This window comes from Chelon labrosus, assembly GCF_963514085.1.
Source record: "Chelon labrosus genome assembly, chromosome: 13".
Classification (NCBI taxonomy): domain Eukaryota; kingdom Metazoa; phylum Chordata; class Actinopteri; order Mugiliformes; family Mugilidae; genus Chelon; species Chelon labrosus.
Genome location: NC_140346.1, coordinates 1,661,034 through 1,686,839, shown reverse-complemented (window position 1 = coordinate 1,686,839; position 25,806 = coordinate 1,661,034). Strand labels below are relative to the sequence as shown.

The following is a 25,806-nucleotide window of genomic DNA, read 5'->3' as shown; positions in this document are numbered from 1 at the left end:
AAATAAAATAAAATGAATATTATATTCTGAGGCGATTGTGATATTCATTCATTCATTCATCTTCTATACCCGCTTATTCCTGTTTAGGGTCGCGGGGGTCTGCTGGAGCCTATCCCAGCTGTCATTGGGCGAGAGGCAGGGGTACACCCTGGACAGGTCGCCAGTCCATCGCTGGGCTAACACAGAGAGACAGACAACCATTCACACTCACACCTATGGCCAATTTAGAATCACCAATGAACCTAACCAGCATTTCCTCGGATGGTGGGAGGAAGCCGGACACGCAGACACAGGGAGAACATGCAAACTCCACACAGAAAGGCCAGTCGGCCCATGGATTCGAACCGGTGACCTTCTTGCTGTCAGGCATCAGTGCTAACCACCTCGCCACTGTGCGCGATTGTGATATTTTAGGCTTTATATTTCTGAGGCTGGCAATCAGTCCATCACGTGCAACATTTCATTTTTTGGCTTATCCCCAAGAGTATGACATACTGAACTACTTTTCAGAGGGCGTTTGTTTCACTTGATTTAAAAACAAAATAAATATGGGAACATATTCTTAAATTCACTAATATTCTGGGATGGTAATAGTAATATTCCAGATGGAAAGCTTTGGCGGGCCGCCAGTTTACGTTCACTGCTATAAGATAAGATAAGATAAGACATGTTTATTAATCCCACGTATTGGAAATTTCCTTGTCACAGTAGCACGGAATTTGGCAAATATATATACAGAAGACAATGACGACTTCGGGGAGAAAACTGTTACAGTGTTTACGTCGACAATATTTCTTCAGCCATACTGAAATCATTCAGAGTAGAAGATTTTGATCTCAAGTGGGCTGGACCAGTAACATAATAGCATAATAACCTCAAAATAATGACAACTCCAAATTCTTCCCTTTGTTTTGGGGCAAAGAAGTACAAGTGCATTATCATAATGTTTACATTTAATGAATAAACCTGAAAGAGGAACCATTTTATGAAGAACTTTCATTGAAAAACTGCAGTTAATGTGTATATTATTTTCACAATTCATCCCGTGGGCCAGATTGGACCCTCTGGCAGGCCAGTTTTATGCCTGGGTGCCATATGTTTGACACCCCTGCTGTAGAAGCTAAATAAAATCGTCTGATAAGCAGTGATGGGAATAACGGCGTTACTGTTTTCAGTACTTACTTTCCCTGGTAACTAGTTACTTTTAGAGTGGAGTAATTCAGTTACTAACTCAGTTACTTTTTGGGAGAAGTAACTAATAACTTTAACTAATTATTTTTTAATAGTAACGTGCCCAACACCGCTGATAAGATATATGCGTTTACATAATCCAAAACATCCATCAGAACTTTTCTTATTGGTTCTGCCTATTGTGGAAAAGAGCCAAGCCCCCCGAACTTTATTGGCAAAGCTGCATTTATTCAACAGATGAAGCTGATCAAGATGAACCATGACAGATCCAGCAGCTTTGACCACATTGATTCATATGACATATTACATAACACTCCTCAAGAGTTGTTTTGCTGTCACCTGATGTTATTTCCACAGCCAAGAAATGATTAGATCAAGCTTTTGGATGGCTATTAGGAGCTAATATTTTTCCTGTTAATCAGATTTTCAAAGGTTTACTCCACCCTTGATGAAAATTCCTTCTGATTGGGATGGTGGTAATATGAAACATTTTTATTCTGACTGGGTGATTATTCTGATTATTAGAGGACACTGAACACTTATACAATAGGGGTCAAAACTATACTACTGTATAAGTATTCAAGTGCAGCTGAATGGAAAAGCATATTTAGTTGTGTGCGATGGAAAACTGCCACGGTTTGTTGTCTGTCACGTTGCGGATGTTAACAGCTACATCTACAGCGTGTTATATACTTAGTCACCTTGCTTTCTGTTGCAATCCAACTCAAATCCAAATAACTGCCAAATAGAGGCTCAGAGGATTCTTTTAATTTCCCTCACAATCCCCTCTGAGAGCTCACTTCGACATCCTGCCTTGGGGATATCAATGTAATTAACACACCAACTACAACTATAGCAGCACTGTTATCCACCAGAGTTCTTTGTGTAAATATGACGTGTATGTAATTTTTATTAAATTGTCCAACACATGGTAATTATTTTCTTTGCTGTGTTTTGTAATTTGATCTAGGACTCTTTTTGTCAATATCCAATATGTAGGAGAGCTTTGTACAGTGCATTCAGATAGTATTCGCAGCATCCACATTGTTATGTTACAGCCTTTCTCCAAAATGAATTAAATTCATTTCTTCCTCAAAATTCTCCACACAACACGCCATCGCTGTCATTGGGGTCATGCTGTCATTGGGTTGACAGCGTGAAGAAAGTTTGAGATTTTTGCAAATTTATTAAAAATAAAAAACTAAAAGAATCACATGTACATAAGTATTCACAGGCTTTGCTCACTACTTTGTTGATACACCTTTGGCAGCAATTACAGTCTCAAGTCTTTTTGAATATGATGCCACAACCTTTGCACACCTATTTTTTTGGCAGTTTTGCCCATTCTTCTTTGCAGCACCTCTGAAGCCACTCCTTTGATATCTTGGCTGTGTGCTTAGGGTCGCTGTCTTGCTGAAAGATGAACCGTCGCCCCAATCTGAGGTCAAGAGCACTCTGGATCAGGTTTTCATCCAGGTTTTCATCTCTGTACATTGCTGCATTTATCTTTCCGTCTATCCTAACAAGTCTCCCAGTTCCTGTCGCTGAAAAACATCCCCACAGCATGATGCTGCCACCACCATGCTTCACTCTATGGATGGTATTGGCCTGGTAATGAGCGGTGCCTGGTTTCCTCCAAACATGACACCTGGTATTCACAACAAGGTCAGGAGTTCAATCTTTGTCTCATCAGACCAGAGTATTTTGTTTCTCATGGTCTGAGAGTCCTTCAGGTGCCTTTTGGCAATCTCCATACAAGCTGTATGGTAATGTGCCATATGCCTATTACTCCGTAGAAAAAGGCACATGGCACATTACCATACAGACCTGATTGGTGGATTGCTGCAGAGATGGTTGTCCTTCTGGAAGGTTCTCCTCTCTCCACAGAGGAATACTGGAGCTCTGACAGAGTGACCACCAGGTTCTTGGTCACCTCCCTGACTAGGGCCCTTCTCCCTCAATTGCTCAGTTTAGATGGTCGGCCAGCTAGTGTTAATTTCGTCAGACGAGACGAGACTAAATATGTTCGTCAACGACCTTTTTTTCCATGACTAAGACGAGACGATGATGAGACTGCACCATTGTCCAAAAACGCTGACTAAGACTAAATTAACATCCATTATTGTTGACGAAAAAAGACTAAAATGTTTTGCATAAAATAAAAACTAAGATAAAATCTCTCTTCAGTTTCGTCTACAATTGTCTCTACTTTTTCATCGTGAGACAGAATATTCAACTGTTAGGCCTTCAAAATATTCCGAATGAGTTTGTGCTGTTGCTGCCAACCTGTGGCTGCAACATGAAACTACATGGAGCAAGAACACCAAACACCAGAGATTTCTGCCAGAGTGAGTGCCGACGTCGACATGCTAGGCAGAAGGAAGAGGCTCGATATTTGGTCGCATTTTACGTACAGTGATATTGACAAAAAGTCAGAATGTGTCATTATAACTGACGGGAAGCACTGCGGACAAAAAATATCGGGGAAGAACACCACCAACTTGAAGCGACATCTAAAGGCTAACCACCCACACATTCAGGTAAGTTAACTTAAATAAGCTAATGCTGATTTTAGGCATCTACGCTGTAACGTTAACGTTCAGTCAACCAGTTAGCTATGGTGTTGTGGCACATACATTATGCAGGTTATATTTTATAGCCATTATACCAGACTTGCTATAAAAACGAATGGCAAAGCTAATATTGGTTTGAAGTTAGATTGAGGTCCTAGCATCTAGCTATGCATGTAACACTTTTAGTTTAACATTAACTGTTAGTTGGCTATCATATCAAAAGGTAGACATGCTATAAAGGCTGCTAGTTAAGTAGCTCACGTCAGAATATGTAGCAGTGAAACAGGATTTATATGTAAGGAAATCAAGTTTAACAATGACATGACATTACTCCAAATATCATCAATAATGGTATGTGCAATACCGTGTATAACTTGCATTAAGTTGGTAATTCAGTTTTGATCTTAGGCTTGTCATTAAGTTATTTATTTCCACTATAACACTTGTGATCCTGATGTTATTGCATTTAATGAGGCCTCATTGTATTTATTCTTACCATAGATTCCAAATGTGGTCAAGCAACCAGCCAGGACCGAGGAGAGGCCATCTATGTCAGGTGCACTCTTTTCTCACATCAAGTACAAGCCAGACTCCCAGGAACAACGCATCAAAGAGGAGGCTATAGCTAAATGGGTAGCCCGGACAGCCCACCCTCCACGTACAGTAGAAGATGAGGAATTCATCAACATGATGGAAAAAATAGATAAAAGACTGACCATACCAAAAAAGACCAAAATTGCAAATCTAGTGGACCAAATGTACCTAGCTGAAAAGGTCAAATTCAAAAACAGACTGGCTATGGCCCGCAAAGTAACCATTGGCATAGACATATGGACTAAAAAGGGGCTCACAGCCTCCTTCCTTGCTGTCAGTGCTTGTTATTTCAATGTTCAGGACAGTAAAGCTGAACACATACTCCTAAATGTAAAGCAAATGGTTCACCCACACACTGCTCATTCTATTGCTACTCTTGTGGAGGAGTGCACAGAAGAATGGGGGATCCCGAAGGAAAAAATTCTCATGATTATAACAGATAATGGAAGCAATATGGTTTCTGCATTTCGCCACAAAGAAGAGGACACCAGTTCTGATGAGAACAATTCCCAGGATAGTGATGAAGAGGAAGAGGCAGATGAAAGGTCAGTCTGTGAATGGTGTTTGTTATTATTCACTGTAATAGATATTTGATATTGAACCTAAAAAGAATTTGAAAGAATTTATGTTTAATTACTTACTTTAATGTAGTGATAATTTGCTATTGCATAGATTAATAGTTATTGTAGGATTAATGAAAAGAATTGTTGTTTTGTGTTAAACTTTCTATCAGATATGGAACCTTGGAGAGGACCCCATGTGTGGTCCATACCCTTCAGCTTGTCGTCAACATGATCAAGAAGGAACAAGCAATCAAACGTCTACTGGACAAGGTCCGGCATCTGGTGAGACAGTTTCGCAAATCATCTGTTGCCACAGAACGGTTGCTGGAACAATGTGGACTCATTCTCATCAAAGACTGTCCAACCAGATGGTCCAGTTCTTTTTTGATGTTGTCTCGTTTACTCAAAATAAAGGACCATGTGACATCAGTGGCTGACACCATGGGCTGGGACTGCCTACTGCCCAGTGAATGGCAGAAAGTGGCCATCCTGAAAGACTTGCTCCTTCCATTTGCAGAACACACAAAGGTGCTTGAAAGTGACACAAGTTGTTTCTCCCTGGTTGTGCCTGCACTACTGGACTTGAAGAGCCACCTTTCAGACTTCTCCCTTGCTCATGCCAGGAGCTACAGGGATGTAGCTACACTGGCACAGAAGATGTCTGCTAACATGGATCTACGCTTCAGCTGTTTTCTGGATGTGTCGGCAAGCACGTTTTCTCCTCTTGCTGCAGCTGCTTGTTTTGTTGACGCTAGTGTGTCAGCAGAGGCCCTAATTGACAATGATATTGACGACATACAGAATCTCCTCAGTAAAGCTGAAGAGTACATCACTCGCAGTGTACCATACCAGGAAGAGGTGACAGATGATGAGGACATTGGAAATGCAGAGGTCTCAGATGCGCCTCTGCAAAAGCGGCCTAGATTCAGGTTTTTTAGTGCCCATCGGCCATCAAGGCCAAAGACCTCCAAGACCTCCATCAGACAAGAGGTCCAAAAATTCAAAGAAGCCCTGTCCCATGCAAATCCAGAGGAATCGGGCATGGATTTCTGGTCTTCTCAAAGCTCCACCACCATGTTTCCACTGCTGAAACCTCTGGCATTAGACCTTCTGGCAATGCCAGCTTCCGAAGCCTTTGCCGAGCGGGTCTTTAGCTTAACTGGAGATCTTTCAAGTGGCCGCCGCAACAGAGCGAGAGTTACATTAGAAAGAAGTGCTTTTCTAAAACTTAACAAAGTCTAGAGTGATAACTGCATACTGATTTGGTTATAGTTTGGTTATAGTTTTTTTCTGTTTTCATAAATTAAATAACCCTCAATTCAAACACACACACATTTTTTCTAGCACTCTACCTTGTAATGGATTTTGCTTACTGTTGCAAATCTTGCCTTTGAACTTGATTGTTTAATTGAGTGTTTAACTTCAAGTGGAAGTTTCAGCAGCTGTAGTAACAGCAGAAATGTTAATTGTTAAGCCTTGTTAAATCTCATTTGATATTTCTCAAGACCAACCTAGAATGTAAGTAGGTTGTATTTTAGGCCTACAGTACAGTAGGCCTATTCTTTTCAGTTTTTCTTGGTATACTAAATTTATTTTTGCTCTGAACAGAAAAATGAGACACAAGGCAACCAAAACAGTTTTAAAAATCTTTGTAACTTGTCAGTCGGAGTCTGTTGGGCCCCAGCTTTTGAATTGTGTTGGTTCAAAATAAAATACTCTTCAGAACAAGTTCATCATTTGTGAATGTGTCTCTTAAATCAGAAAACCAGACATGTTTAACAAAGTTGCATTAAACAAAAATCATTCAATAAGTGTATTTTGTTAGGTAATTATGACATTTAACCAATATGAGATGTATGAAACACTATTTGACTGCAATGGTTATCAGAAATAATCTCAGAAATAATTTGTTATATAAAAAAAGACTAAAATGTTTTGACTAAAACTTGACTAAGATATATTGAGTTTTCTTTTGACTAAAACTAGACTAAAAATGACGAGACTTTTAGTCGACTAAAACTTGACTTAGAGACCTTGAGTTCTCTTTTGACTAAAACTAGACTAAAATGGCGAGACTTTTAGTCGACTAAAACTTGACTAAGAAAAAAAGATATGTGAATGACTAAATATGACTAAAACTAACAAGGACATTTGGCACAAGACTAAGACTAAGACTAAATTAAAAATAGGTGACAAAATTAACACTACGGCCAGCCCTAGGAAGAGACCTGGTTGTTCCAAACTTCTTCCATTTACAGATGATGGAGGCCGCTGTGCTCTCTGGGACCTTTAAAGCAGCAGAAATCTTTCTGTACCCGGTATCGGAGGTCTACAAACAATTCCTTTGACTTCATGCTTGGTTTGTCCTCTGACATGCACTGTCAACTCTGGGACCTTACATAGACAGGTGTGTGCCTTTCCAAATGATGTCCAATCAACTGAATTTACTTCAGGTGGAATCATCTCAAGGTTGATCAGCGGAAAAAGGATGCACCTAAGCTCAATTGTGCTTTCTTATTTTTTTTATTTGTAATGAATTTTCAAAAACCTCAATTCTCATGGAGTGTTGTGTGCAGAATTTTGGGGGGAAATGAATTTAACACAACTGTAAACCAAATGGATAGATTATAAAATACGTGAACACTTTCTGGATGCACTGCACATATAAGTTTGACAGGTGGATACACTATAACCCATATTTGAATTGAAAGTCTATTTTGCAGCTTTAGGAAAATCAGGGGGAAGTCAACTTAGACAAGTAAATTATTTTTCTCTGTTTACTGTATATTTTACAGGCCAAGACGTGTCACTGCAATTAACTGCCACCCGTACACAAACACACACATACGCACTCTTGATCTTTGCATCTTTAATGCAACGGTTTGGCAATTTTCTCATGTACTTATTGTTGAGTTACATTAGCATTGTTTGTCAAGGACTTGGACAGAGTCAGCGCTGAGAGGAGCTCACTATGCAGCAAATCTACACGCTTGTAAAGTGCACGCTCTCTTTTGCACTCTGTTTTCTCCCCCTTATTATCCTTCATTCTTATTATGTCTCTGACTTTTAGAGGTGCCGTGAATCACTGCTCACAAACTCCATCCCTCCACCAAACTTTCCTCCCCATCCATGTTTGTGTTTTCCTTAAAACGTTTTTTTTTAATTTTGCTTTCACTGCTTAGTCAGTACACCCCTCCCACTCTTGGTTCTCTTTCGTGAGGCCATGCACTCTGTATCACTCTTTTCACACCTCTACTCTGTCTCTTTTCATATCCATCCCTCTCTCCCTTTCACTCGCTCTTTCTTTCATCTGCCTGTCAGCTGTTTTGGTGAAGCACACACTTTGGCAGACTACAGCACATCTCCTCTCCTCCTTCAGCTTTTCCTCTTTGCTTTACCCTGTTCAACCTCTCATCTTCCATTCAATTATAACTTTCTGCTTGTTTAGTCTCCCACTTTTTCCAGTTCTATTAATTCCCCTTTCCCTCTCTCTCGTCCTCGCTCTCTGCCACCCTCTCCAAACACTCACATTTCATCTTTCCCCACTTTCATCCACTGGCCCAATCATTATCTTCATTGCTCCTTCCATCTCTCTCATCCTGTCTCTCTATCTATGCACCTTCCACCTCCTTCTCATTTTCCTTCTCGTTATTAACATCTGGTGGAAGTCAGATGGCCCAACTGCCAAGACAGACTACGCTCTACAAGGACGAAACATCCGTCTCCCTTTCTCCTCTACTCTGTCCCCAAGTCAACTCATTTTCACAAGTGCTTTATTGGCTTGTAAGATGACTTATTATATCCAGTGGAATACAATATACATCAGATAAATGAGTCAGCACAACTCACAAATTTGTGAAATATTTGTCAGTTTAGATAAGCTCGGGAATGTCTGTGTAATGTAAGTAGCTACATAGTGATATAACAAAGTTATGGAGTCCCAAATAGGTCACAATGGGATTTTCTTTTCCTACATTGCTTTTACCTTACTCCCAATAATTTTCACATGAGCTCACATTATGTTTTTATATTCCCTTTATCTGTTGCAACTTTGTCCCCTCAAGTATTTTAATACAGAGTTTGCTAATGGGGAGCGCAAAGTATAAATGTAGAGACACCCCTAAAGACAAAAAGAAATTACTAGATAATGAAGAGCCAACTGTGACGTTGCATCACGTCACCTGTGTATGAACCAAAGAGTTGTACTACAGCTCTCCTCTTCTCCTTCACTGGTTTGTTAATAGTTTTGTACCGCTCTCTCTATCTCCCCTCCCCTCTTCCTCCTCCTTCTCCATCTTCGTGTGAGTGTCTCTGGCCTGGAGTTGTGTGTTTCTGATCTACAGAGCTGCATACTACTCATTTGTGGTCCTGTCCTCAGCAGCCTACCCAGTCTTCGTGGTCTGCAGTTATCCTACCTGAATGCGTCATTCTCCAACCAGTCTGCAATACCTCTTATATTCAATCATTATAGCTGCTAACTCATCTGTAATATAACTACTACTGCCACTAACGGTCTTATGCCAGCATGCTCTTGTTTATATTTATTTTCATTTAACTCTAATTTAACATCATCAGCTATTAGGGGTGGGACTTGATTAAAAAATGTATCTAATTAATTAGAGGCTTTGTAATTAATTAATCTCGATTAATCACGTTTTAATCGCATAACAATATTTGCTCCAAAAAGCAACATTTTTTAATTTAAATGGATTTTAGTGGACGACTGAATCAAATAATAGACACAGACATGAATATTGTAAACTCAAGCTATTTTAATGTCTGGAAAACTGCATTTAATTGCATTTGAATTCAAAACAGAAAAAAAAGAAAGAAAATATCCCTGGCTAAAACTGAACAGACCTAAAGTGCCATTTTAAGTACTTTAAGTACTTTTTCAGAACAGTATTGACTTTAAATGGAAAAACAAAACAAAACAAAAACACAGTTTGGGCTGCCGACATGTCTTGTCCGTACTCGGACCGGGACTGCTAGCGCTAACAGTTCCGGCGGTATCTGTGCTCACTGCAACATGTTTGGCATTTAGATGGTACCGTAGTGCTTCGGTGGTATGCAAACTCTCTTTCTTTTCTGCATTATTTGCACAAAAAGCTTCCATCAGATAGTTTTTTTCAAATAAAATGTTTTTCCTCCATTTAGCCGTTAGCCGAGATCTGATGTGTGCATCAGTGTAATGGGTGTACCAGGAAATCGTGCATTGACAAAAGTTCTGCGTTGTTTGGAATGCAAACTGTGATTAAAATTTTTATTTTTTTTTAACACATTAATTTTTTTTGTTATTTATAATCGGAATTAACGTGTTAAAGTCCCACCCCTATCAGCTACATGCTACATGTATGTATGACATATTTATCTGTTCATGTTTATCTTGTTCCGCCTGCTGTTCTCTTCTCTCTCCACCTGGCTGGCCTCAAGCAGATGGGTCCCTCCATATGAGCTGGGTTCAATCATATTTGGGGCATGAGGTAAAAAATCCTAACAACATTTCAGCCTGACTTCTCTAACCCGAGAAAACAAATCCATGTTTATTTTTTTTCTATAATCAGATACTGAGATCAGATAATCTACCAATGAACCACACTCAGTTCAGCTTATCCTCTCCAGAAGCATCTTATCTCCCCCTCCACTCCTCTATCAGTTCGGCTTTCTTCTATCTCCTCTTTTATAATCTATCCATTTGGCTTGCCGTTGGTCTTACTGTATCTCTTTGGAGGCTGACTGTGCAGAAAAGTGGAGGGACAGGTCTTTTAACTTGGCATATCTCTCTCAACACACCTTTTCCCTCTCCTCCTCCTCTGTGCCCTCTAAGCTTCCTTTCTAAACTTTCACTTCTCTCCTCCTCCTATAACATAAGCACCCCCTCATACATGAGCCTGCAGGGATCCGCTCCATTTCCAAGCCATCATTTCACTCTTTGCTTCTCTCTTTTTGCACACTCCTATCCCATCAGGCTGTCCAAGTGGTCACCACCCTTTTTCCTCGGTGGAGGGGAGGAAAATAGTGTCTGCCAAATATTTCGGGGTGGGGTAACTTTGGCAAAGTGAGCGTGTATGTGTGGGACGACAAGTGTTTGTTAGGGGATTCCCTTGAAAGGGAGATCCTGTAATTGTTTTAGTGTGTGTGTCGGTCTGAATGGGTGGGTGGGGAGTCATATTGTGTTGGGTGTCTGAATGTGACTCATGAATTCCAATAACCTCACTGACTCTTCTCCCTGCTGTCACCTCTGTGTTCAGTATGATGACAAAAAGACATTTGGAACCATTTTGCTACATGTCACGATTCAGTCCATCAGAGCCAGAACAGAAAAGGGTTATGAAGTGAAGAGGTTCAAGGCAACAAACTCATGCTGAGAGTAAATCTCATTCTTGCCTATAAAAAAGTGCATTTAGGACCGAAATGTTTTTATTTAATAATAAAGGCAGAAATGAGAAAGGTGAGAAAGAAAGGACACACAGCAGTTATACATGCTATACCAGGGTTTCCCAAAGTGTGATGAAAAATGTAACGGCGGAGAGGAAGATATCTTCTTCTATGCACTGTATATGTGCAACTAACTGAGCAACCTGTGTTGCACTTGAAAATCCTCAGATGGATCCTCTTTTTGAGCATGATTAAACATGCCGCCTTTAATATGGTTATAAAAAAGCTTGTTGCGTTTTTTATTTATTTTTTTTAAGGTGTGGGGGATTGGGGCCAAAAAAGTTTGCAAACCGCTGTGCTATACAGTAATAGCACAGAATTGCATGACTAGTAATAGATAAGAAATTAGAGGACAAGAGCTCTGTGCCAGAGAAAAGAAAGTGGAGGATAGGAGCTCGGTTTGAGAGAGAAGAGAGTAGAGGACATGTGCTCAGTGCATCGTCCCCCAGCAGCCTAGGCCTATTGCAACATAATTAAGGGATGGTTCAGTCCAGCCCTAATTATAAGCTTGATCAAAAAGGAAAGTCTTAAGCCTGACCTTAAAAGTAGAGAGGGTGTCTGACTCCTGAACCCACACTGGGAGCTGTTTCCACAGGAAAGGAGCCTGATAGCTGAAGACTCTACCTCCCATTCTACTATTATGACAACCTTCCTAATATTGTGTAGGTCTCCCTTGTGCCTCCAAAACAGTTGTGACTCATCAGAGAATGGACATGAGCCTTCTGAGGGTGTCCTGTGGTGTCTGTCAATGGAATGTTGTTAGTGGGGGCCTTTGGGCCTTTGCATTGTCATGAGATGGCCCATGTTATTTATTTCTCCTGTCAGTCGTTTTCCACAGTCGTTTTTTTCCTGTCAGTGTACAACAACAACAAAAAAGATTTAATGAGTTTGTGTTCTGCAGGTTAACTATGGCACTGATTTTAAGCACTCTGCGTGTGACATTGCCCCTTTTTATCCTGTGACTGTAACTATGCACATAGTACATGTGAATCTGCATGCTAATGTGTGTGTAAGTAATACTCCTGCATAACTCTACTGTAGTTAACCTTAAAGCCAACAGTCTCCAGGGTATTCCACAATTTCGCTCTTGGATTCACAAAACTGTGCAACATCTGGTCTGAACCTGTTTTACAAAAATGCTTTAAAACAGCAGTTCAACCCACTGCAAAAAGAAAATCCAAAAATCAGAATTGAGGGCATATGAATGAAAAAAACATTTTAAATAGAATATGTTAGATTTTCAGGCCCTGTCAGCACTTTTTTGTGATTTTAACATTTCCAAAAACTGCAGTATAAATCTGTGTCAGAGATGAATATTCAGTTGACACAATTCAGTCACATTTGTCTTAAATGACGGCAGTGGGCGGTCACAAGTTAATGTCTGTCATCAATTGTTTTTATATACATATACTGTAATAATCAGAAAGGCTGACTTGGTTTTTAAAAATTTTAACTACACTGTATTTCTAAGCCAAGCGTACATATGTGTGATAGTTTGTGGTGTTTAGTACTGCCCCAGCTGTGTGTATGTGTCTCTGCCTGTTTATTAGTTTTTATCCTATCTGGGTCATCAGGTCTTTTCGGTGAAGATGATATGTTGCTCAGAGCAGGCCAAACAGTGCTTACCTTGTTCTGTGTGCTTACATGTGTATTTTTCTGTTTCCTTTTCTACAAATACACCATGTCTCACCCCTCACCCCAAGCCCGACCCGTTAATGCGCACACTTCAATGGCACGCAAACAGAACGAGCAAAGCGCTGAACAAACACTGGAGTAAAAAAAAAAAAACCTTGGGGGGAATTCCTCGAAGTGAGCTAAGGCATTCTGTCAGAACATTTACACACAGCCACACAAATTTAAATACACAGAGGGCACAGATGAGTGAAAGCTGCGGAGCCCCTATCAGCTAGAGGTTCACACTTGCACAAGGAAACAACTCTAATCAGCACCAGTCAATCAAATAACGGAACTAAGCTCTATATTCCATATAAGCCAACTGCTAAGGCAAAACCACAGAGGCACACACACACACACACACACACACCCATACAAGTTAAAATTAACCTCCGTAACAGTGTATTGTTGTAAGACTGTATGCAGTGGATTATAGAGCTGTTAGATCTAAGCATCTAGCAACCGGTATGTCTCAGTAACAGATATCACTTTGTTTCATAAACCGCGCTGATCAAGAAATGGAAGAGTTCCCTTTGAATCATATCAGTCTGATCTGATATTATCAGAACATACGCAGACAGCTATGTCAGGAAGATCTTCATTGAATGGCTGCCCCTTCTGACACAGAGTACCATCTCATCTCTAACACTAGTGTGTCACAATGATTAAACATTTCATTGTTTTAATAACTGCTAACAGACTCTTGATGGATTCAGAAGCCTTCTGTGATCAAATATCCAACTTAGAGTTGCTGCCAAGATGTAAAGTAGAGACCGGCCTGCATTTAACTGGTTTGCATGTCGACCACTGCTTTCAATCTAATGGTATTAGTATGTGTCTTGTAAATTTCCCACCCCAAAGGTTTCCAAGGAAAACAATCAGAACATAAAAACATTGCCAGACACCCCAATCCTATAGCAGTGACACTCCTTGATGGCAGCAGCCATCCTCAGCAGGATGCAGATTCAGAAAAAAATAAATTAAGGGCACACAGAGCAGGCAACAATGACTGAATGGAAAAGCTCAGTTAAAATAAGTAACAGAATAAACCAGTTGGAATAAATATACATATAAAATAAATGAAAAATACAAACCTGGTGATGAGTAGTGCAAATGACTGAACATTATATACAATATACAGTATATATTTGGGTGCAAGACAGGCTGCAGCCTGACACAGGCACACACGCAAAAACAGTTTAGGAACAACTCAAAGAACATGAAGAACAGCACAAGGTGTTGACCTGGCCTCCAAATTCGCTAGATCCCAAACGGATCTAATATTTGTGGGATGGTCCTCAGAGGCTCCTCCCCTCAACCCATAGGACCCAAAGGCCCCCACTAACAATATTATGTTGCCAGACACCACAGGACACCCTCAGAAGGCCCATGTCCATTCTCTAATGAGTCACAACTGTTTTGGAGACACAAGGGAGACCTACACAATATTAGGAACAAGGTTGTAATGTTATGCCTGATTGGTGTATAAATCCCACCGCTGTAGGTGTTTGAGCTGAACTTTCATTATAGCTAAATGGCAAGACATTCCCAGTTTTAAAAGGCAGTTAGCAGCATATTTGAGGTCATCCAGAAGATTTTTCTGGGCGAGGAATAAAGGCCTACATCTCACCAATAGGAGTCAGATGTTTAAAAAAAAAAAAAAAATCTTAGAAAAAAATGTTGCATTGCTATCACAGACTTGAAGGAGGACAATACAAAGATCAAAAGTACACACATTTTTGACCTACAAGTGGATAAAAAAAAAAAAAAAAAAAAAAAAAAAAAAAGCTGCCCATTAGAAACTGCTGAAAACATTAATTGGAAAAGGTCCAAAAATATTATTATCTTAAATATTATCTTTGGAGTTTAACAATTTTACTTTTGGGCCTTTGTGGAGAATATTTTATTTATATGTAGTACTAGTCATCTGACACTTTCTAAATAACTTCAAATATGGAAATAAAAGCTACACCCAAGCAATTATTTGGAAGAAAATAAAACTTCTAATGAAAAGACCCTGAAGTGTTTTCTGCAGTAATAAAGACTCCCATATCTCCAGTACTGTGAAAGTATATTGGAGCTTTAACTCTGCCTTCTCATGCTCTTTCCACCTTCATTCATTTTCTGAGAGAAGACACACTTTTTATCCTGCTGGTACTTTGAACCTTGCCCAAACAAAGTTGGTGAAGCTGTTGTCCTTCAAGTGTTTAAGTCATTTCTTTATCATCATTCACAGCTTTTCTGTCCTGTCTGCCAGCTCACGCGGCTGCTACAGCAATGCTGAGAGTCTGTGTTTGCTGCTGTGATGTGACACATCATTTACAGTATATACATACAAAAACACACTTTTAACAAGCAAAAGGTGTGCATCTGACAGACTGATATATATGAACTATATTCAGCACACTCTGGTTGCAATGATAAAACACTGACATCCTTAAAATGACTCAAATGATTCATAAAAATGACAGATGAATACAAAAAATAAACGGCAGACAGTTTGGGTATTTGATGGGTAGCAAAGGTGACTGAAATATATAATGTTTCATATGCAGGCAGACAGTCATGACCTACATTCACAGGGGTGTTTGGTGAAACAGGCCTCAGGGGCAGCCATCCAGGTTAGAAACTAATACAGTGGCATTTTCATGTTACCCAGCCAAAAGCAACCCTGCAGTCTTGTGTGCATGTGTGTGCAATCAAAGGTACTGCACTAGCCTCAGGGCCAAGTAAAAAGTAAGCATGGTGCACTTCCAGTAAGTTATATGGGCAAGAGGTTCAGGGAATCCAAAGACTTAAGCTTCAATGTAGGGGATATGCACTGACAAGAAATCTGAAAGGAGTGAAATTGTTGTTCATCCAACAACTTTGCTCCTGTTCACTTTCACCACTGCTTGGTTTGCACTCACTTTACCTCATTTAACTTTCACCACCGTCTGATGTGCAGTCTCTCTCTTCCAACTAACTATGTCTTAGTGCGTCAACAGGTCATTTATCACACTAAGCCATGTCAATCATCTGTGACACAGCAAATTATGTCTACACTACAGCACCAAAGAGACTGTATGCCACTAAAATGTTACTGATCCACTTAAATCCATAATAAGTAGTAATAATAAAGACATCTCACCGTCTCTCCTGTTGTTGCCCCTCATCACTTTGGCTGTAGAGACCTGAGCCATCCCGGGTTTGGTTACACTCCCCAAGAAAAAAACCATCCACATCTGGAAAACCACCGGTCCTCTCATACTGGCAACTGGTAGGATGTATGTTTAAGAAATGTAAATGTTTACCTTCCAGTGCGTCAACTGAAAGATTTTATTTAAAAAGATAAAACTCCGCGCGAACAAGAAACTTTTTATCAAAACTTTCCATTCAACAACTTTGAGTGCTAAATATGCCTCTCCTCTACCCGCAGCAGAGTCACTTGTTACCTCCTCTCCCTGACGCCTGGCGCACACGATGTGTACAGTCTTGTGCCAAAATATCCAAGCGCTTACTTCCCCGTGAAAGACTCTTAAGAAACCAGAGGCAAAACTCCGAAACAACCAAGTGCAGGTGGAGGATAATATAGCTCCATTCACGGTCAGACGTGAGATTGTGGGCGCCGAACTTCTTATCGCCGCGAAGACACAGAATTCTTTTCAGTCACCGGGAAATATTCCGCATAGTTCACTGGTTTCAATCGTCTGCAATGTGAACGTCGGTGCCTCAAACTTTGCCAGCTGGCTGGTGCGCGCTCCCGATATGTGTGCGTGTGTGTTCGAGTGTGTGTGTGTGTAATGTGGAAAGAGAGGGAGATTAAAAAAAACACCTTAAATGCACTTCAGTTTGAAAAAAGTTCAAAATCATTAGATCTGTCATTTGTTATCTATCTATCTATCTATCTATCTATCTATCTATCTATCTATCTCACTCACTTTACAATAATGTTGGCACACACTTTTGCAAAGTGGAATGCGAACTGCGCAAAGGAGGAACATTTGTAGGAAACCTTTGGAGAGAGCACAGAGGGGATGACCGCAGCCAGGCACAGGAAAGGGAACATAATGCCAGGAGCTTACTCAAGACAGGAAGGCTGCTTAAGTTAGGTGTTGAGTATTCCACTTATACTGAATATATTTTTAGATACATAGTTCAATGATAGAAAACGCTTTAATACCTCTATAAATGATATTACTGAGCAATTAGTGACAATAACACGTTCATCTGTCTGCTCCCTCGCTCTGTGATATGAGTTTACATTAAAGCCAGTTCTAAGTAAAGTGTTGCAACTCTTCTAACACAAGTATATCTTGGAAATTAATTGTCGGGACTGGTTCAGTAGACAGCCTTGTGTAGGCCTAAGTGCAGACTGTTTCTGATCAGAAGGAATTTTAGACAGTAAATTTGAAGGTAATCTGTCAGCCACTGTCGGTCAGGGTTGTCAGGGTTTTACATGCTGTATTTACAGTAAAGAAAAGCAGCAGGCCACTCCAACATTTCACAATGTTTTTCGAACATGATTAATTTTCCTCAAGGCACGCTCATACTAAGTTAATCATTCCAAGGTCACATATTTGCTGCCTTTAAACGAAACTCATGAGCTTCTGGTTACAACGTGGAAAGGAGTGTCAAAATATTACAAAATATACAAAATATTCAGCAAGTGGTACCCTCAACCTTAAGTTGTGAGAACACTGCTGATAGACAGCTGTTGGCATCTAGTAGTTTAGCAAGGTAAGGACCTGGCACCTGGCGTAATGAAAGGATAAGGCCGTTATACCAACATCTTTCTCAAACACAATTACAAATAAAACATGTAAAAACCTGTGAACTTGGTCCTTATGCTGCCTTCAAATGGGGTCATGTTTACTGCATTCACAAGTAAAGTCCATATGAATGGAACCCTCTCGTGGTGGAAATATTTGGTAAGGTCAGAGTTAATGAGCTGTTTCATCTTTTTGTTATGCCATGACATGTCCAGCAGTATGTTGCCCTATCATTGGCTTCCTAAACTGTTAACCTTGCTGGCTTCAAGACTACAACAGTTGATAGCAGTGGTGCTCTCACACCTTACACCCAATGTTACAACTTGATTGCCAAGAATTTTATTTCACATGTTGTTACGACAAGGTGACCAGTTCCATTTGAGCCACTTAGAAAGTCATGAATACCATAGAGGGTGCCAGTCCAGGATTTTCTTGTAAACATGGTAAACATGACCCCATTGGAAGGCAGCAACTTACTGTTAGCAACTCTTCTTTGCCTCCATTCCTTGCCACTGCTAAGTTTGAGAATTATTTAGACTTTATGAGATGAACTTGCCAACTTGAGATTCCTGATGATTCAGCACGAAGCCTTCCAGTTACCCTGCAATTGGCTAATGACTAATGCTGCACCTTTAAAACTTAGAATCACTTAGGGAATTATAGGTTATTAATAGACAGAGGAAATTAATTAAAATTAAAAGCTATTAGAGTACCCTGCTGAGCTTCAAAGGCATAAGCACCCGGGGACTGAATTTCTAAGTACACATAAGGATCGCTGGCAGGCACAAATGTATCATTCACTGCATATGCACACACTCACACATGTTCAGATTCATTTGCGTCCTCTTGAACTGAAACTGTAACCTGCCAGGATTTTATTCATTCTTTGAACAATTACACATGTGAAAAAAAAAATAATTAAATCAACTGTAAAAACTCAAACAGTATAGAGACCAAACATGTTCATGCAACAAACTACTGTAAATACTACAATAAGGATATTCAGTAATACTGGCTTTAATGTAAAATAAGAACATTAATACTCTTCAGTGGATTACAGCAAAGTGCCAGAAGCAGATATACTCATAATCTTTCACTGTATTTTCCACTCTTCTCCTTTCAGAGCACACAGCATGTGTCTGCTTGAATGATCTGGTATTTGTCTTGTCTTCCCTGAAGCAACCACACGCTATATAGATGTACTGCAACTCTGATACTTAATGTGTGTCTGGGTAAGTGTGTGCAGCAGGCTTTGCTTCCCTAAAAGTTCAATCCCTGTCAATGGTAAGCCTGTTGTAACTCTAGAAGTCCATTGAGCATTGAGTATCTGGTGCAACAACACTTCAACATGACTTTTATATCAAGTGATCAATATTGTTCAGTAAATATAATATTAAATTCATATCATATCTTCAGTGGTCCAGAGTACATGCACAGATTTCATTCTTGGTTTCTCAGGACATCCTTAGCACCTACAGGCTTCTAAAGGGTTCATCTGATGGGTGCAAGTCCATTGTAGCAGAGGTTGGAGGTATGGGAGTTTTGATTCAAGCACATCATTTGTCACTATTTTGTTACACATGGCATCACACACTTTTAACACTTTAGCACAGACTAAACAAGATTTGAAAATTATAGTGCCATAAATAAGAGGATATTATTCAGATTATTCTGCCAGATCAGGGATCACTGAATGCACCACCCCATAAGTTGAGGTGCAACAATTTACTGTAAATACACTGATCCACACACACTAGGTGCATAGTAGGATAATAAATAATAACAAATCCTCGGCATTATTGTTCCCTCATGGGAAAAATCTTTCTCTGCATTTAACACACACACTTGGATGTGGAGTGGACTGCCTCTTGCCTGGTGCACAGGGAGCAGTTTGGGGGTTAGGTGGTTGCTTAAGGCAATTCAGGCTTGGACATGGGAGCATACAAACCTCTAACCCTAGTCTCAAAGCTGCTTCTCTAGCCATTACTCCACAGCTTCCCCAGTATGGGATGTACTCTAACCTTTACCTGGAGGGCTTCTGTAGATTTAGGCTGTGTCAGTCTCTTCATGTGATCTCAGACTAACTCCATGATGGCAAAGTCCAGGTGAAGTTGCTGCAAGGCTCCTTCTTCTTTTTGTAACTGAAGATATTTCTTCATTAGCCTGGCTGTATGATAGAGGTGGTTGTCAGTTTCACAATGAATCTGGGATTAATCAGTCGATTTCCTTAAGGTTTTGCATGATGGTGCCCAAAACTTCTGTAAAGAACTGCATGTGCTCTATTCCACTCACACTATACTTTAGTAGAAGTTGAAGACACTGTTAGTTTTTGCACATCCCTGATAATCCAAGGTTTTTGGTTATCCAATTCATGTACCCTCTGTGGATTTACCAAAGACTTAAGAAAACATAACATACAATTCTAAGACATACAGGAGGTATCCACTTCTCTCTCTTCCACACACACAAGCCCGCACTTACTAGTTGTTGTAATAGAGTTTCTGGTTTTGGTTCAACTGGGCAGGTTTCCCAGAATTAGCGTGGTCCTGATAATATATCCATGACTGTGTGTGTGCATGGTCTGATAAAAGCCATACTTATTATCGGAATAACAGACCTCCTCAGGTGGTGTTTTTGAGACCAGTTTCTGGTCCATCATGATATGATTTTGGCAAAAAGAAAAGCAAGAGTAGAAATGGAAAAGAGGGTGAAAAAGAAAAGGATGGGATAAAAATGCATCAAAGGATTAAAAGAAAGTTAAGAAGGGATATGAAGAAAAAGAAAGACTGAAAATCTTTGTTACATTTGGGAATGAAATGCCAATGCTGGCTCAAAATGAGGTCAAACTTTTCTTTTTTTTGGAAGAAGAGAAGACAGAGAAAGAAAGAAAGAAAGAAAGAGATTAACTTGAGACTGACGGTTTAGTCAGACAGTCAAATGCTTTATTCTTTTAGGTGTGTCTGTCTCTATAATGTAATTTTAAACACAAAAGTGTAACAGACGCACAAAAAAGTGGCTCTGTTTATTTAAATGGTGTGCAGGAAAAATAGTTTTGTGCATAAAGGAACTTAAGGCTGAACATCTTTACATGCATGTTCATCTCATTTGCCTATCTGTCGACACTTGTAATAATGCATGGCTCTGTTGACTTACAAGTGTGCGTGAGCTTGCATTAATTCTCAGATCTTGGTTTTAATTTGGTGACAAATGCTTCATATATGCAATGCAGGTAGTGACCTTTATATGTGACTGAGAGCTGATGATTGAAAATGTGTTTAAATACACCGCTGCAGGTAAAAAACAAACAACAACAACAAATAAAAAACAAGAAGCGCATATTAAAAATCTTGTCTTGCTTCAGAAATGTTGAAATATTTCGGCTCAAAATGTCAGTCAACAAGTCAAAGATGAATAGGGGAGAGAACATTGTTCTGCTTCCTCCTTCCTCCCTTTCCTCTCATCCTCTGTGCACCTCTTCATCCTTCCATCCTTTGGCTTAATGTCAGATGAAGGGGGATTAGCTCCAGCAGGAGATGTGCCCAGTGTTTTAGTGTGGATAATGTGTGTGTGTGTGTGTGTGCTAACGTGTTTCTTTGTTGTTGTTTTTTTACTGAATCATCGTTACTATTGTGGAATATTCTGGGTAAAGTGCATTCGGGCAAACCTTTCTTGAAGGGAACAACTTGCCAACTACTTCAAACTCTATCACATTAAATGAATTCATTTTGGGCTGTCCCTTTACACTTTTATTCTGCTTTCCAGAGTTAATTTTCTGAAATACATTGCCACGTTACTTTAGACTTACTTTGTTATGTTATTTAAAATAAGTTAAAATAAAACTTGTTATAAATGCTTAGATCAGAGACAAAATGTGGGATTAGCTGACATTAACTCATTTATCTAATCCATTTTAGGTCATCAGAATAATGCAGCCTATCATTGCTTTTTTTGTTATATGTATTTAAAGTGTCCGTGCAAGTCAGAGTGACAGATTCCCCCAGGTTCCCACAGTAGACTGTGTTTCTTGGCTACCCTCTGGGAATCTCTTAATGAGCTCAACATCTGTGTGTGTGTGTGTGTGTGTGTGTGTGACACCATTATCAGTGAGGCATGAAGTTCTTGTAAGGCTGATTTCATGTGCTGTGTTAGCATTGTGTAGGAAGCATGAGAAGTGCATGTCCATGTATATCTGTATGTTTAAGTCTGTGTATGACAGTGTATGAATGTGTGTGTGTGTGTTCTGACACATGTAGAGTATGCCCTGCTGCCCTCCCAGTATTTAGTAGTTAGAGATTCTATAACTCCAGGCTGAGTTGTGACAGAGTTGCAAAAGAGAGATGTACAGTATAGTGCATCAGTGAGTAATAACTTTAATGCGAAACATAAAAGTAAGAATAAGGCATTGTAATGAAAACGCAAATTACATCGATTAGGCATTACATTATGACCACCTTCCTAATATTGTGTAGGTCTCCCTTGTGCCAAACACAGTTGTGACTCATCAGAGAATGGTGAGGGTGTCCTGTGGTGTCTGGCAACAGAATGTTGTTATTGGGGGCCTTCGGGTTGAGGGGAGGATCCCACAGACACTTAATGAGTTTGGGATCTAGTGAATTTGGAGGTCAGGTCATCATGTTTTGTTTTTGCTGTTTTTTTTTTTGTTTTTTTTTGTTCCTAAACTGCTTTTTGTGTGTGTGTCTGTGTCAAGCTGCATCCTGCTGGGGATGGCTGCTGCCATCAAGGAGTGTCATTGCTATGGGATGGGGGTGCCTGGTCTGGTCTAGGTGGGTGCAACGTGTCTAAGTAACATCCACATCAATAGCAGGTCCAAAGATTTCCTAGCAGAATGTCAGTGCTATTTACTTCTCCTGTCAGTGGCCATAATGTTATGCCTGATTGGTGTATTGGTTCCTATCTAGAACTGAGAACTGAGTTACCTTTCAGCTGGCTTTTTGTTCCAAAGACACTGATCCTACTGTAAATGTTATTGGCTTGTTTTCTGATTGGAATGTCCCCTACTACAGTGAACAACTGGTGGCATCTCTTGTAGGTGAGAAGCATGAATCTTCTCGGGGACATCATTGGTGCACATTTGGTGTATGAAAAATGGAAACTCCATAGGGCAAGAGACACTCAAATGGAAAGGGATGTATGTATTGCATTGTCAGTGTCACTAACCCCAGTTTCTTGCAGCTTGGCACTCAAGGGTTACAGAAAGGCCCCCGGTCAGAAAAATATATGGAGCTTTTAGTCAGCAATTGAACTGCTGGCTTTTTAAAACAAATTCCATGGAACTGAGGCTTTGATAAAATTCTTTTCATGATGAGATAACTTTTATATACAGACAGGCATGGTTAATACATTCAGTAAAATCCTCAAACTAGCCCTTTATGTGTATTCTACAACTCACAGTCTTGATCTTGCACTGAACATCTCAGAAGCTACACAGATACACAGACACTCATTCTGACTCAAGCTGAAATTATTGTTGTGGATCATCCAGTGGTGGTGTTTACCTGCAAGTAGAGACGTCTCCATGGCTTTCCGTTGTCTATCATGGAGAACTTCACAGAGTGCAAACATCACAGAAGTCCATTCAAACTTTTACATATTTACTTTTACATACTTTTTGACTCTGTCCAACTCTGGAGAACAGTCTCATCTCGGCAAGTCCCTTTGGTTATTTTCTGTTGGCTCTGTTGGCTCCATAGCATTTGACATATTATGTAATTGTTTTTTGGACTTTCAACTAATTTTTGTTATGCTAAAAATATAATATTTACAAAATATTTTGTGCAACTGATAGAGTAAGAACATATATGGGCATCTAGACTTTTGGGTAGAATGCAATGCAACTTCAGAAAGTCCTTGTGTTTATCAGTGTATATTCAGTTTTATTGAATACTACCGTTGTGGGGTCACGGGCTAAAAGCTGTTATTAAAAAACTGTTTTTCAATTAGGTTACCCATTACAGCAATTCCTTGTTAGTATTATTATTTGTAGTTGGTTCCTCATTAGCTGATACAGATATTACTTCATAATTTAGTGTTAGTCTTTGGGAGTGCAGTAATAGTTGTGAGTTACTGCACTCCCAAAGACTTGTGAGTTGTGTTCTGTGTATGTGTTTTGTGACTGCTTGTCTGATGTATTTATGGTAGATTATCTGAAAGCTGGTGTATTAAGATGGCTCAATGCACAAGTCAAACAGAGGATTTGTACGACAAGCTTATCTGTCTTCGCTTCACTGACACACTTCTCTCATCCGCAACTTGCAAAAACACACAAATAAACACTGTCTATAAAATAAACTAGTAGGCATTAAATGCAGACAGAGCCTCTCACAGACATGCTCACATAAATGAAAATGCATGCTTCAAACAGAACTGTGTTTCGTATGTCTAAGAGGAAAGTCCATATGAACGGCCCTGTCTTGCGGTTACGAGTGGAAACTCTTGGTTAAGACTGAGTTCATAATTTGTGACATGTTAACTGATGTTTTCATAAACAGTAGAGGTTAATATATACTCAGTTTAATAGTATAGTTGTGTCTTTGAAAATTTAGGGAAAATGTTGATATTTTCAATGTCCTCATGTTTTTATTATGCCTTTGCATTTCATACATCATGTCACTCGGTTGTTAGCTTGTTTGTGCTGTTAGCCTTGGTGGCTTCTAGACACCAAGAGTTGCCTAGAAGTGGTATTCGCACATCTTACGAGTGATGCTACCACTTCAAGTATTTTTTGTACACAACGTCATGTTGTAACCTCAGGCTCCACTCCATTTGAAGGGTGCATTCATGTAACTGAGACTTAGTAGCTGTTCTTGGATCACAAAGACAGGGTCTGCTCTATCAACATGAATACAGTAACACAAGTAAATAGCAGGGCTTCTAGATGTTAATGAGACCCACATGATGTATGAGGACAAGCAGACACATAATGTACAAGCACTTACTGGAACATGTACACAGATGTCACATTTGAATGACGGACAACTAACACACAACAAAATGCTCTTACATTCTCTCTCACACACACAGGCACACACACTACGCATGAATAAGTGTACACACTTAATAAGGCTTAGTCCCTTATTATCAAATACACAGTACAGCCATGAAATGTGAAATTAAATCCTATACGGTCATTACAAGAATAAAAAACACTTTTTTGCATACCATTATAAAACACAAGCAGTTTGCCTAAACAGGATCCAGATACAGTTTATGTTATATTACAAAGTGATATTCATAATAATTCTACTAAATGTAAATGTAGTCTTGGGGTCTTCATTATATACTACACTGCCTGGCCAACATAAAAGTTGCCACCTGGATTTAACTAAGCAAATAGGTACGATTGGATAATTACTGCATGGGTGATTATCTTTCAGCTGGCAACAAGTTATTTAACCCAAACTGACGCAATGAGTAGCTTCTCATTTCTTAAACAACCATGTCGAAAGACACATCCTGTGGTCGTGGAAAAGATGTTAGTCTGTTTGAGAAGGGTCAAATCATTGGCATGCATCAAGCAGAGAAAACATTATTAAAAAATGGAAGGATAGTGGGGAACCATCGTCTTTGAGGAAGCAATGTGGTCAGAAAAAAATCCTGATTGATTGTGACTGGCGATCACTTAAACATTTGGTGAAATCAAATCGAAGAAAAACAACAGTAGAACTCAGGGCTATGTTTAATAGTGAAAGTCAGAGCATTTCCACATGTACAATGTGAAGGGAACTCAAGGGATTGGGACAGAACAGCTGTGAAGCCTTAAGAAAACCACTAATCAGTGAAGTTAACTGGAAAAAAGGCTTCAGTTTGCTAGGGAGCATAAAGATTGGACTCTGGAGCAATGGAAGAAGGTCATGTGGTCTGATGAGTCCAGATTTACCCTGTTCCAGAGTGATGGGAGCATCAGGGTAAGAAGAGAGGCAGATTAAGTGATGCACCCATCATGCCTAGTGTCTACTGTACAAGCCTGTGGGGGCAGTGCTATGATCTGGGGTTGCTGCAGTT

At 39.7% G+C, this 25,806-nt stretch overlaps 1 protein-coding gene across 1 annotated transcript in view; it reads right to left on the bottom strand.

Moving 5' to 3' along the window:
- The window catches only part of pdgfd (platelet derived growth factor d), a 56,666-nt gene extending 40,024 nt beyond the window's left edge, over positions 1-16,642 (bottom strand). The window contains exon 1 of the mRNA XM_084559219.1: positions 16,164-16,642. Within this exon, the coding sequence (XP_084415345.1) occupies positions 16,164-16,281 (118 nt within the window). The 5' untranslated portion in view covers positions 16,282-16,642. The remainder of the gene's footprint in view (positions 1-16,163) is intronic.
- Positions 16,643-25,806: the final 9,164 nt, after the last annotated feature.